Below are 15221 nucleotides of genomic sequence, written 5' to 3'. Positions count from 1 at the left end.
CTCCAGCCAACTCCAGGATGTATTCTTTCTTCTAGACCTCCTCCTCCTCCTGGTTAAACTTCCAATGTATGACTGCACACATCAGTTGTTTTGTTCCTCTTTTATCCTGTTTGTGGAACCATCTTCCCGAGGCTGTTCGATCGTACTCCTCACCCCAGTGCTTCAACCAGGTGGTACACCACAATTTAATCATTCCAAATCCTGAGCAATAATGTTTAATTTTCACCACTTGGGGATTCTATTTTTCCTTGAGGTGGTTTAAGATTGACTAACAGAATGATGGTCACAATTTGTGTTGCTGCATACAGTCTTCTATTCTCATACATATCCTCGAGTCAATGTCTCATATGACGGATGGCCACTTTTGATGCAAATCCTGCCTGTGAAGCACCAATCCAACATTGTATAATCAGGTTTGGGAGGCCACGTGGCAGCATAAAGTCAATTGCGCTACCTCTGGGTTATCATGGCAGACATGTATTCACATAAATTAATCCAAACTCCAAACAGTAAAAGTAGAACAATGGAGAAAATCAATAGGACGTTGATCGAGGTATACCAAACGTCAAGGGAAGCAAGGAGAAGCTCCACCTGGATGCTCAAATGAAGGATTAATGTCCAAAATGTATGCTTCTCCTTGCTTCACATGGTGGTTATCATACCTCAATCAAAATCCTGTTGATTTCATCTGTTGTTCTACAAACCCACTGAAACAGATCAACACACTCATCTCAACACTAACTAGTTCACCATTTGAGTAAAAATATAAACCTCGAACCACCAATGGCTTTCCAAGGCTTTCAAAGTGCAACGACTTTAGTACTCAAATAATATTTCAAAATCACTCAACAATTTAAAACTTTTCAGTGAAGTGAAGTTTTTGAACGTCCACTCCCAACGGCACACCCACGTTTGCTTCATGATGAACATTCTTTTGCACACTGCCAATGTCAGTCAGCTTATGATCTGCATTATCACAGCGCCCATATGCCAGGTCAATGCCACCCAAGAACGCCACCGCTTGGTCGATAACCACCATCTTTTCGTGGTGAGCCCACAGAAGGACCGCTGATGTCAAGTGATCAGGATGCCGCAGTACCTGGAAATGAAAAAGTATAACACCCCAAAGTAGAATAGATTTGGCAGTCTGGGCAGCAAGCCTCACAAAATTCCTAGTACACACGAGGATTTTTTTTTGTACACAATGTCGAGGCTCATATAACAGCTAACACACAGACCTTACAACAAGGGGAGCAGGAGACAAGAGGGACGGGAAAGGGAAGTACAAAGCAGTGGGGAACAGAGACATGAGGAGATCTGTGGAAGGGAGAGGGATGGGGTGGGGTACACGGGGTAAACAAGATGGACACTACAGGGACTTTCAGTTCCTTAGATTACATGGACTTTCAGGAAGGAAAGCAGGGAATTTGAAGGAGGCGGGTTTGTGGTGGATTAACGGGGGTAGAAAAGATCAAGGTTTTGGATGGGGGAAGATAAGAGATTATGGTGAACAGCTGTTTTGAAGACCTGGAGTGAAGAGTGGGATTGAAGAGAGTGAGGAAGTTTGTTCCAAAGGTGAGAAAATAGAGGAATGAAAGAGTGAAGGTGAGCAGTGATTCTTTATTTTGCTAGTTTTACCAGAAGGAGATTGCTGGGGGACCTTGAGTGCACTGCAGAAAAATGGGGGGGGGGGGAGACATATCGCAGACAGAGCAGGGGGGGGGGTTGCGAAGCTGGAGAGGAAATGGTAGAAGACAGAAAGACCACCGACCTTCCTGCAGTGAGACAGTGAGAGACCCAAAGACAGCCTCATAGCGGGAGATACCAATGATCATAAATACCTTCATTTGCACAGTGTGAAGCCGAGAAAAGTAAGAGGCAGGAGCGCCAGCCCAGAGAGGAGAGCAATACTCCATCAAGCTGTGGATGAAAGCTTAGTATGTGGTAAAGAGCTCAGGTGTACCAAGGAAGGATATTGCATGATGGAGGATGCCCAGTCGGTGACTAGCTTTGGAGGCCAGCTTGGGAATGTGGCTTTCCTTGGAAATAACATGGCAGATAGTGAGACCCAGAAGCTTGAATGAAAGGACTTCTTCAAGTGGATCGTTGAGATAGTAGATGGGTGTGGAAGGTTGGGGGGGGTGGTTCGAGAAGATCCTTTCGGAGAGAGAGAGAGAGAGAGAGAGAGAGAGAGAGAGAGAGAGAGAGAGAGAGAGAGAGAGAGAGAGAGAGAGAGAGAGAGAGAGAGAGAGAGAGAGAGAGAGAGAGAGAGAGAGAGAGAGAGAGAGAGAGAGATATATATATATATATATATATATATATATATATATATATATATATATATATATATATATATATATATATATATATATATATATATATGCCAGGATTGAAAGACATGTTTCACCTGTTGGACCAGCTTGTGATTTTATCCAGATCTGAAGAGTGAAGAGGCCGCTGCTTGCCAATCTGAGGGATGACAGATGGTACGGCAGAGGATGGAGTCATCAGCAAAATGATAAAGACGATTTTCCAGAGAGTCAGAGAGATCATTGATGAAAACCAGAAAAAGAACAGGGCCTAGAACGCTGCCTTGGGGAACTCCAGCCTGGACAGGAAGAGGGGATGGGAGAACTACATTTTGGGCCACATGTTGGCTGCGACAGGATTTATTCTGAGAATCATCTTTCAGACAGATAGCCTGAACTGGATTATTATTATTATTATTCACATTTATACAAAACAATGAATGTATACTGCTACAAGTGATTGAATTATACTTTGATTAAAAATCCAGCACAATTGCACAAGGTTTATGAGAGAAATGGTCATACAGTCAACACAATATCCAGATGGTCTTGACCTTGATATTTGGATGAAGGCTCATGAGGCAGTGTTTGCTGTAGTAGCTGTTGATTCCCAGTGCCATCTCTACTTCCTTGTAGAGTAACACAAAGATCTTCACCCCTGCCTCCTGCACACACAGTCATATTAAAGGGGAGCTAGCAGCTATTTTTACCAAATAGCTATGAGCTAAGGAGAAAATGTTTGTATCTTCTTTCACCACAACTCTTCTGTTACTACCACAAACAAAATATCTGGAAACACTCCATCAATGCTACAAAGTGATGATGCTATTCCATCACATAGAGGACATGGACGTGGAAACCATCCATGTCTGGAATTTTTATTTTTTTTATTTTTTTCAGGTTCGGGGGAGGATGATTGGCACTGCTTTTTGTTAGGAGAATGTTTGTGCCAAATTACCCTGAGTTAGTAATAATAAAAATAATTATAATTATAATTATAATAACGAGAAGTGCGCTTTATAACGGCGGACAGTTATGGCTGGGTACCAAGCCATCTCACTTTGATACATCCTCACTTCGATCGGACACCTGACCCATGACATCTTCTTTATCAAATTGAATTCAAAATGGGTGGTTGATCACATCTTTAAGCTTTTGCATTGATTGGATAAGGTTTCTTTTATTCAATGTAGCTGTGAGACCATTTGACTGATGATGTTGAAATTTAACAACAAATATTTCCCTTGCTGAGACGATCATAATAAAAAATTATATTTTCCTTAAACCGCTTAACCTACCAACACGGTACTTTACAAAGATAATCCACTACACTTGGTGCATATATTTTGATAATGATGATGTCATCAGTGTACGTAGTGTGGCAGCCACCTTGGTTTAAAGGAAATAATTAAAAAATGATATTGGAAACCGTTGAAGCTTTGGATGCAAGACTTTGCAGTTATGATCCACTAAACTTTCTGCAGATATATTCATAACAATTACATCATCAGTCACTTGTTGTGGCAGCCACATTGCTTCCAAGGAAAATATGAAAATATTATATCACAAAAACTGCTGAAGCAATTGATGTGACACTTTGCACTTATGATCAACTATGCTTGGTGGATATATTGTGATATGTTTCACATTGATCAGTTAAGTGGTTTCAGCAAAAAAGGTCTTTAAAGGATTGACTTTAAAATTAATATGGCTGCTAAACCACATGATTTATGATATCCAAAATTTACACTCTGCTCATGATAGGGTAGAGGAGCAAGTGTGTGAAGTTTTGTCTTGATCGGATAAGGTTAGTTTTTCTATCCAATATGGCTGCCAAACCGTGTGACCTATGATAACATTATTTTCATACTGCATGCAGCAATGGTGTTTGACGAAATGTGGAAAGTTTTGCATCGATAGGTTAAGTGGTTCCAGAGAAATATATACTTTTAATATTTTCCTTCAATCCAATATGGCTGCCACACCATGTGACCAATGACGTTTTCGTGATTAAATTTTAATCAGAATGCCTCGTGGATGACACACCTGAAATTTCATGTTGAACGGTTTGGCGGTTTGAGAGATGAATGTTTTTTTATTGCTTTTTAAAGATTTTAAGGTATATACACTGCGGCTGCTAGACCATGTGATCTGTGATGTCATACTTATCAAACTTTATTCTGCATGGATAGTCATTCATTGATGTAGAGTTTTGCTTCGACCTCTAAAGCGGTTCTGGAGAAGAAAAAATCAGAGGAGTTTATTATTTAAAAAATCATGGCTGCCAAACCACATGACAGATGATGTCATAAATTTAATCCTTTCAATACAATTGGGTTATAGATTAGGCTTATGAAGTTTCAGATTTTTAGGCTAAGGATTTTGATTAAAACATTTATAACTGTCCTACTACTTCACCTTTGACATCGTTTCAAAAGTCGTATTCTCCAATGGGAGTAGAATGACATGTGCCAAGTTTCAAATTTTTTCAATCATCGTTGTCAGAGATATAACTTTTTAATTTTTCGCGTTTAATCCAAGATGGCTGCCATATCGCATGATCTATGACATCACAATTATAATAAATAAAAAAAATCTCCATGCGGAGGTGCTCCTACCTTGAAAATTTTATGTCAATTGGACAAGTGGTTGCTGAGAAAAAAGTTTAAGAAAATAATGGAGCATAAAAAAACCCACCACAAAGGGACAAAGAATAATACCAAATAATTTGAACAAAAACAACCGCACACCACAGCCTGTAAGGCACGTGGTACTCTATTAAATTTTATTTATTTTGCACTTTACAAATACAGAGAAATCTCAAAGTGCTGAACAAGGCAAAAATCAGTTGGTCAAGTAAAAAAGAAAGAGAAAATGTGAACATGATAATAATCAAAGTAGAGTCAAATTACATTCTAAAAAACCAAAAAAACTAGAAGGGCACTTGGTAGAGCACATACCTCCACCATTCAATGCTACAAAGTGATGATGCTATTCCATCACATAGAGGACATGGACGTGGAAACCATCCATGTCTGGAATTTTTATTATTTTTTTACAAGGTACATGATCCAGTGGAACATATCAGGCCCAATCAATTTTTGAAATATTGTGCTATAGATCGTTTTTGGCCCAATTTCTCAAAGGTGAAGAATCATTTTAGAAATTAAAAAATTCTTGTATCCAGATCTGGATTTGGATCTTCACAAAAATGGAATCAATTTCTCCTTGTCACACACACAACCTGTCCACCAAGTTTCATTTGAATCCGTCCACAACTTTTTGAGATGTCCTGCACACAAACAAACAAAAAAACTGACAAACAAAGAAAGACGTCAGAGCACGATATTTGCAAAACGTGTCAAACAAATTTGACCATAAAAGCTAAACGGTGGTTTAATTCCGTGACATGACATGCAAATCCTCTTCAAATTTCAACTCAATCAGATGAAAATTGTGGATTTTCGAAATTGCACCCAATTTGTTGACATTTGGCCTATGTTGACCTTCTGCCAGACGTTGACCTCAAACATAATTGGTGGTTGACTTCAGTGATCCGATGTGCAAATTCTGTTCAAATTTCAAGTCAATCGGATGAAAATTGACAATATTAGAAACCTACCCGAAGTTGACTTCTGGCCTCTGTTGACATCAAAAGTAATTGGTCGTTGAATTCAGTGACCTGAGTTGCAAATCCTCTTCAAGGTTCAAGTCAACTGGATGAAAAGTGATGATTTTAGAAATATGACAAATTGTTGATCTATGGCCGTTTGTTGACCTTTTGACCTTTTAACCTCAATATCAATGGGCTTCTTGCTTATGATCAACTCTTAACATAGAGTGAAGTTTCGTGAAGATTAGTTTAAAATTGCGACCTGTAGGCAATTGATCTACAAAGACAAACAAACAGACAAACAGACAGACAGAATAATGCATGCGACCAACCAACATACAGACACGGGTGAAAACATAACCTTCCACCTTCATTGGCAGAGGTAACAAAAATCAATGAAAAAATATCAAATTGCATAAAATACAAACAACATCGTGCAGTTTCATATTCATGAACACTTCCACCTTCTTCCTCTGAATCACTTGCACAAGGTTCAAAACGATACAGCTCCACAATCCCCCCAAAAGAGTTTCCATCACCAATTTTGTCTACAACAGTTTATTGAAAATCCCACCGATCAGTTTCAACATTCTGAGAACCCTCAGTAAATAATTGTGTTTGGTTTCCCCTTTAAGGAAGATCTCAATCTGGCAATGTTTCTGAGGTGGAAAATGAAGTTTGATACTTTCTCTTGATGTGGGCTTCAAAAGACAGAAATGGATCGAATGTAACACCTAGATTAGTGACCAAGGAAGAAAGTGGAATAACGAGCACATTAATTACAACATGGTTGTTGCCAAATTTTTTAGTCTGATGAGGAATACAAATAAATATAACCTCAGTATTTCTACCATTCAGTTGCAGAAAGTTAGCATCCATCCATGCCGCTTTCCTCATTTAAATAGTTGTTCACCTGGGAAATTACAAGATGGGTATTGGGTGAGGTTTGCACGTAGACCTGAGTGTCATCAGCATGACAATGGAAACTGATACCATACTTTGTGAATATGTGACTAAGGGGGAGCAGGTAAATTCTCAATAAAATGGGTCCCAAAACTGACCCCTGTGGAATGCCAAATGTACGAGGACAGATGTTTGATCTCAATTTACCCAGGGTGACAAATTCATTTCTGAGGGAAAGGTAGTAAGAAAACCACTGTCAGGCTGTACTACAGAGGCCAACGAGGCCATTAAGGCGCTGTAGTTGGATTTTGTGATCCACGGAGTCAAAAGCCTCACTCAGATCGAGCAAAATGAAGAGCCTAGGGGAGCCAGAATCTGCAGCCACGAGAAGGTCATTGACCACCTTGACTAGGGCAGTTTCTGAACCATATGCAGGTTTAAAAGCAGACTGAAATTCCTTATAAAGTTGGAATCCATATATTGAATCCAAATGATATCTTGTATCCAGATCCAAATCTTGTATCCAGAATACAAATCCTTATAAAACCATATATTGGTTGGAATCCAAATGACACTGCAACTGAGAGGCTACCATCTTTTCTTAAACTTTTGATAAAAGGTAGATGAGAGATGGACCTGTAATTGAGGATTCTTCAAGAGATGGCCCTTGACGTCGTTGGTTAAGATTGTGTTTCCAAAGAAGGGGGGGGGGTAATGGTAATGGCTGCAAGTTTGAGAGAGGATGGTACGACACCAGTTCCAAGTGATTTATTGACTATATTGGTGACAATAGTGGAAATGGCAGATAAACATGATTTCAGTAGAGATGTTGGAATAGGATCAACGAAGCAAAAGATTTCATTTTTCTGACCATGACACATAGAGCAGTGGGAGTAAACTCAAAAAGGATGCGAAGGGATGGGCCAGTATAAAGGGCTGGAACAGTTGGAGGAAGAGGAGGAGGAGATTGGGACCATACTCTGTGCAGAGCGTTGGTGCTGCTAAAGCAGCCTCCTTGGCTGTTGGGCACAATCCTGGAGGGTCTCCACTCCGGCACAGTATACCAGCAAGCTGGCACTCATTTTGCTGACCTCGGAGGATGACAGGCCGAGTTAACCCCACCTGGTATTAATTAAACAGCTGAGCAGGATTTGAATTCAGGACCCAAGGATCCAAAGCCCACCACCCTAACCATTAAGCCAACACCAGGCAAAGTGAGGGGAGTCAAGCTATTATTGGCTTATCTGGAATTTAAATTCAAGGTAAGGTATTGTCATTGTGCACTATCCATCCATCTCCCATTACAACTTCTCCGGCCAAACCACTTGGGCCAATCCAGCTGAAATTTTGCAGGAACATTCCGCTCCTGACTGGTAACAGGGACACCAGTCAAGTGACTTTAAGTAAGGCAAAATGGCGGACTTGTTTTGTTTACAAAGTCAAGGCTCGTGTAAGAGCTAATACACAGAAACATATAACAAGGCATGAGGTGAGAAGAGCAGGAGAAGGAAGCACAAACTAGGGGGGAACACAGGCAATAGAATATCTGTGAAAGGGAGAGGGATGGGGCAGGGTACACGTGGTAAACAAGATGGTACCACAGGGACTTTCAGGAAGGAAAACAGGGAATATGAAGGAGGTGGGTTGGGTGTGGATTAACAGGGGTATTAAAGATCAAGATTTTGGATGGGGGAAGATAAGAGATGGTGGTGAACAGCTGTTTTGAAGACCTGGAGGGAGGAGTGGGATTGAAGAGAGTGTGGGAGTTTGTTCCAAAGGTTGGAAAAAAGAGGAATGAAAGAATGACGGTGAGCAGTGATTCTTGATTTTGGAAGTTTTGCCAGAAGGGGGTTTTTGGCGGACCTTGAGCACCCCGAGGAAATACAGGAGAACCACTTTAGTGCCGATGAGTCGAGCACTTCACTCAGGCCGACTGGCAGTGTCTTCAAGCAGCCATCAAACTTCTAGACTGGTCTCCTATCTCTCCTTCATCTGAAATAAACTTGTCCTGGGAATTCTTTCATAGAAACTTGTCCTCTCTCATGCACAGATTTATCCCATCTCGTCTTCATTTGGCCTGACCCTCCACCTGCCCATGGTACACTGAAGCTTGTGGCAAGGCAGTTGCCCTGAAACAACTTGCTTTCACCTCATGGAAGGCTAACCAACTGAAGGCAATTTCAGTTCCTCCCAGAAGGCTCATAAGAAGTATGTGTCTACCCTCAGGAGAGCTGGAAAACAATATCTTTCTAATCTCAAGTCTGAACGCACAAACCTGTCTCCCCCCTCCAAATCCTTGTGGCATCTAGTTAAGTCTGTTTCTGGTGTATGTTCCCCCTCCATCGCCTCCCTTACCTCAAATGGCTGCACAGCAGACAGGGCACGTGAAAAGGCTGAATGCCTAAACTCCGTTTTTGCTTCTAAATCTTATGTCCCATGCCCATCGCTTTCTGGACCCACCTTACCCAATCACACCCAGCTATTCCTGGACTCTGTGTCCTTTTCTCCTCACAAGGTGGAGAGCTTGCTGTCAAACCTCAAATCAGTCTGCAACTGGTCCAGACGACATCAGCCCACGTGTCCCAAAAACCTGCTCTTCTGCTGTTGCTCACCCTTTCTCTGTTCTATTCACCCTCTCATTTGCTCAATGTCATCTGTCATCTGCTTGGAAATCAGCAAATATTACCACTCTGCATAAAAAGTGCTAATCTGCCCAGGTCACTCTACCCTGGATATGCTGCTTCTGTTCTCCTAACAATGGATTAAAATCCTCAATGCCAGACATGAAATAAGAACCATCTCCCTCGACATATCGCGTCCTTTTGATACAGTCTGGCACCCTGCCTTACTCACCAAACTCTTCCTATGGTATCCAAGGACATCTCCATTTATGGCTCACCGACTTCCTCTCCTGTCCCAGCCAATATGTGGCCCTTAATAGAGTCATCTCTTCCTATACAGGCTTGAGTTCCTCAAGGCAGTGTTCTGGGCCCTGTTCTTTTTCTTGTTTTCATCAATGATCTCTCTGACTCTCTCGAAAATCCTCTTCATCTTTTGCTGATGACTTCACCCTCTGCTGCACCATCTGTCATCCCTCAGATCGGCAAGCAGTAGCCTCTTCATTCTCTGCAGATCTGAATAAAATCACAAGCTGGTCCAACACGTGGAACATGTCTTTCAACCCTGACAAATCTCACACTCTCACTATGTCTCTCCGAAAGGACCATCGGGAACCCCCACACCCCCACACCCCATCTACTTTCTCAACAATCCTCTTGAAGAAGTCCTTTCATTCAAGCTTCTGGTTCTCACTTTCTGCCATGATCTTTCCAAGGAAAGCTACATTTCCAACCTGGCCTCCAAAGACAGTCGCCGACTGGGAATCCTCCATCATGAAAAGTCCTTCCTTGGCACACCTGAACTCCTGACCACATAGAAAGCTTTAGTCCACAGCCTGATGGAGTACTCCCCTCCCCTCTGGACTGGTGCTCCTACCTCTCACCTTTCTCAGCTTCACGCTGTGGGATCCAAAGCATTTGAGATCATTGGTATCTACCGTGATGAGGCTGAGTCTTTGGGTCTCTCACTCTCTCACCGCCGGCAGGTCAGTGGTCTTTCTGTCTTCCACTGTCTCCTCTCTGGACTGCCCCACCCCCTGCTCATACGAGCCTCGACAGTGTATACAAAAAAAAAATGAGAGCAAAGAGAGAGTGTTTTTGAAATATTGAGCAGTTTGCTGACTTCATTTCACAAAGATGATAAGTGAACCATAGGGATGAGTGGCAGAATATTACCTGATGGGACTTTTCAGGAGCCAAATTTTCAAGGTTATCACGAAGAGTATGGTTGTAGAAGTCAACCATCTTCTCAAGGGCTATCTCGCAACATGCCAGCAAGAAAACTGAGGAATTGGAATCAGAAAACAAACCTGGATCAATGGATCTCAGGTTTCGGAATGTTATGATTCACCTTGGACAAGAAATAGGTGAAGAAATGGACAGGTCCAGTAGCAGAGCCCCACGCTCAGAAATACCAAGTTCCAACACAGAAAGATCAGTCACAGGAGCATCACCGGTAATAATGAGGTTTCATGTATGGCCTTGATTATGAGTGCGAGCTTTGACCTGTTGTACGAATGAAAAACAGTCAATGCGATTGAGTAAATCAACAGCGAGAGTGCACTTAGGACAATCAACACGAATGTTAAAATATCCAAGAATAACGATGTTAATAAATGGAGGACAAACAAAATTTAAGAGATCAGAAAATTCAGTTGCAAATGAAGGATTAGATCTCGTGGGACGAAAAGCAAGGAATACAACAAATAGTTGAGGAGTTAAACATTTAACCTATAGAAGGAGGTTCTGATCCAAACATTGTGATCCAGTAACACTTATTCACAATGTTTGGATCAGAACCACATGAAGTGCCAGATGAGGCAGGCAGATTGCCTTCTCACTGAGCATCATTAGTGAACTAACTTGGTTTTTACCAACAATGTTGAAATGAACATGGCAATTGTTATGAGAATATCACAATTCCCAGAAGCTTAGAATCCAAATCTGTAAGACTGCTGCCCTCATTCCACATTTAAACCTTGGGGGGGGGGTGGGGGGGGTGGGGGGTAGCTGTCTAGTGTTTTAATGCCCTCACCATTAGGCCAGCATACCCTCACCATTAGGCCAGCATGCCCTCACCATAAGGCCAGCATGCCCTCACCATTAAGCCAGCACGCCCTCACCATTAAGCCAGCACGCCCTCACCATTCGGCCAGCACACCCTCACCATTCGGCCAGAACACCCTCACCATTAGGCCAGCACACCCTCACCATTAGGCCAGCACACCCTCACCATTCGGCCAACATACCCTTACCATTAGGCCAGCACGCCCTCACCATTAGGCCAGCACACCCTCACCATGAGGCCAGCATACCCTCACCATGCGGCCAGCATACCCTCACCATTAAGCCAGCATATCCTTACCATTAAGCCAGTATAACCTCCCCATTAAGCCAGCATATCCTCCCCATTAAGCCAGCAATTCCACACCATTCGGCCAGCACAACCTCACCATTAAGCCAGCATACCCTTACCATTAAGCCAGTAGATCCTCCCCATTAAGCCAGCATATCCTCCCCATTAAGCCAGCAATTCATCACCATTAGGCCAGCACAACCTCACCATGAGGCCAGCATACCCTTACCATTAAGCCAGCATATCCTCCCCATTAAGCCAGCATATCCTCCCCATTAAGCCAGCAATTCCTCACCATTAGGCCAGCATGCCATCACCATTAGGCCAGCACAACCTCACCATGAGGCCAGCATACCCTTACCATTAAGCCAGCATACCCTTACCATTAAGCCAGCATACCCTCCCCATTAAGCCAGCATATCCTCCCCATTAGGCCAGCATATCCTCCCCATTAAGCCAGCATATCCTCCCCATTAAGCCAGCAATTCCACACCATTCGGCCAGCACAACCTCACCATTAAGCCAGCATACCCTTACCATTAAGCCAGTATAACCTCCCCATTAAGCCAGCATATCCTCCCCATTAAGCCAGCAATTCCACACCATTCGGCCAGCACAACCTCACCATTAGGCCAGCATACCCTTACCATTCAGCCAGCATATCCTCCCCATTAAGCCAGCATATCCTCCCCATTAAGCCAGTATAACCTCCCCATTAAGCCAGTATAACCTCCCCATTAAGCCAGTATAACCTCCCCATTAGGCCAGCATATCCTCCCCATTAAGCCAGCATATCCTCCCCATTAAGCCAGCAATTCCTCACCATTAGGCCAGCATGCCATCACCATTAGGCCAGCACAACCTCACCATGAGGCCAGCATACCCTTACCATTAAGCCAGCATATCCTCCCCATTAAGCCAGCATATCCTCCCCATTAGGCCAGCATATCCTCCCCATTAGGCCAGCATCTTCTCACTACTTTCTGCACAATGTGGGCTGGGGATATTGCTCATTACTGAATTTCAAAGCAAAACCATTTGTATAATATTTCACATATGGTTACACCTCATGTTGCCTGTACCTCCATAGTCAATAACTGGAGAAAGCAAAATGTACTTCAGTTTAAAGACTTCGTCAGTTGTCAAGTTTGTTAAAACGGGTGTATAAAAAAAATCATAATTGTTTCAGCTTATTGTTGAACTTTTTATACCTGTTTGGGAAAAGGTCATGTCATGAAATCAATAATCGGAGGTCTGACTTATGTCGGATAAACTTATCACCATTTTAGTCAAATGTGAGAAACAATGTCTCAAACAAACACGGGTTTATGGGAGCGTTTCAAATCACACTACTATCGTCATTCTTGGAATTATGTTGCAACTTTAACATCATGAGATGAGGTAATACGCACCGCTTTTCTCTTCAACATCACATCAAGCCGCCAGTAATTTCCTTCCACAACAGGCCGTTTGAGGAAAATCTCTGGGCTCAACCTGAGACAGAATAATTTTGTGAAATTGAATATTTATATTTATATATGTATACGTATATAGATTTGTATATATATATATATATATATATATATATATATATATATATATATATATATATATATATATATATATATATATATATAGGCGACCAGGGTTGCGTCAGGAAGGGCATCCGGCGTGTGCCAAATCATGTGCCAAATCACTATGCGGATCATATGGATGATCCGCTGTGGCGACCCCGAAAGGGAGCAGCCGAAAGAAGAAGAAGATATATATATACATATATATATATATACACATATATATACACATATATACATATATATATATATATATATATATATATATATATATATATATATATACATACATATATATATATATATATATATATATATATATATATATATATATAAATGCAAAAAGAAGTGAATCGAGAAACAACCCCGTAAACTCAACCCTTAATGGTTCTTTTAAACTAACCACCAATCGGTGATGAATATTTCTTCCTTTGCTTTCTCCATCGCATCAGCCACCTCTGAGAAGTACCTCTCTCCATTGACAAACCTACACACAGGCAGGATACAGATATGACGACAAATTATCCTGATATCTCTTCATTGTCCTTCACACCATGGTTACAATGTGGATAGCATGCAAGCATGATGCATTATTCATTTCAATTGTCATTAAAAAAGATCAAGTAATTTAATCAGTTGACATTATTACTTGAAGCAGCTGTGTCGCCTGGGTTCGAATTTCGACCCAGCCATAAACTCTCGTCCCTGTGTTTTACAGGCAGGGGGGTTCATCAATGTGTGTGCCGTCCCTCGGATGGACATTAAAATGAGCGTCCCGTCTGCTAGCAATAGTTTGTGGATGTCAAAAATCCCATGATGTCCTTCCCGAAAAGGAGGCAAGCTATCACTGGCACCTTGAGAAAATTCTCACTTTCTACTATTACCGACAGGGGGCTCTACATCAGTGGCACTGCAATTCCCCTATCAAAGCTGATGCAAACCTGAAGCAATATTCTGCACGCCAATCAATGATGACTACTTGAAGCACATATCTCCATGATGTTTATTTAACTTAATCTAAACGCGACTTCCACATTCCACTGCAGATGTCTGACAGCAATCGATAAACAGATATATGACAGCAATTGCCCATATAACTCTCAGCTCAATTTTGTGATTGTTTGCTGTCCCACCACGCAGCAGGAGATGGGGTTTTGCAATCGCGCGCGCGCGCGTGTGTGTGTGTGTGTGTGTGTGTGTGTGTGTGTGTGTGTGTGTGTGTGTGTGTGTGTGTGTGTGTGTGTGTGTGTGTGTGTGTGTGTGTGTTTTTGTGTGTGTTTTGTTGGTTGTCATCTCCATATGCTGGTTTCAGAAGGTAGAACAGTGTCCTCCCAGGTGTCGAAGTATCCACCTTCATTTCAACAAGGGATCATTTCAACATGATTCATGGAACAAGGCATGACGTTTTATTGTTCTCAAAGTTTTGTTACAAGGGCATTTTTGAGGATCATCACCGAGCCCCAGACAGCTTCCAACTGCAGTTCGTTTGTAGTCATATTTCCAGGGATGGTTATTAAGAACTCCATGAGGTTCTTCTTCATCATTCCCTTTACTCCAATAAGCACTGGTACATTCTTGGTGCTCTTCGGTTTCCACGATCTTTTAACTTCATTTTTGAGATATTGGTATTTAGTCATTTTCTTGGTTTCTGCCGTGTTTAGTCCAAAATCGCTAGGTACTAGTGCAAAATTAGCAATGCCTTCTTTTGTTTTTTGTACTTCAGTTCTATATCCAGTCACATTAATTCGTTTTGTTTGTTCATGCTCAATGGGATCATTAGGTCATATGTGAGCATTACTTCCTTGTTTTCACTGTGTGTGTGTGTGTGTGTGTGTGTGTGTGTGTGTG

At 41.9% G+C, this 15221-nt stretch overlaps 1 protein-coding gene across 7 annotated transcripts in view; it reads right to left on the bottom strand.

Moving 5' to 3' along the window:
* The window catches only part of LOC147012971 (phospholipase D1-like), a 97987-nt gene that overhangs the window by 58704 nt on the left and 24062 nt on the right, over positions 1-15221 (bottom strand). For all 7 annotated transcript variants that reach the window (XR_015051136.1, XM_085854375.1, XM_085854376.1 and 4 more), the window contains 4 exons: positions 13777-13860; positions 13212-13293; positions 2864-2974; positions 911-1099 (listed from right to left, as the gene is read on the bottom strand). Coding sequence is in view for 6 of the 7 variants with exons in the window: in XM_085854375.1 (XP_085710501.1) it covers positions 911-1099; positions 2864-2974; positions 13212-13293; positions 13777-13860 (466 nt within the window). In the remaining variant the exon portion in view is untranslated. The remainder of the gene's footprint in view (positions 1-910; positions 1100-2863; positions 2975-13211; positions 13294-13776; positions 13861-15221) is intronic.

This window comes from Eptatretus burgeri, chromosome 14 (assembly GCF_056783735.1).
Source record: "Eptatretus burgeri isolate ZD-2024b chromosome 14, Ebu_testis_v1, whole genome shotgun sequence".
Lineage (NCBI taxonomy): Eukaryota > Metazoa > Chordata > Myxini > Myxiniformes > Myxinidae > Eptatretus > Eptatretus burgeri.
Note: the sequence above shows the minus strand (reverse complement) of the source record. Positions and strands in the feature narration are given on the sequence as shown.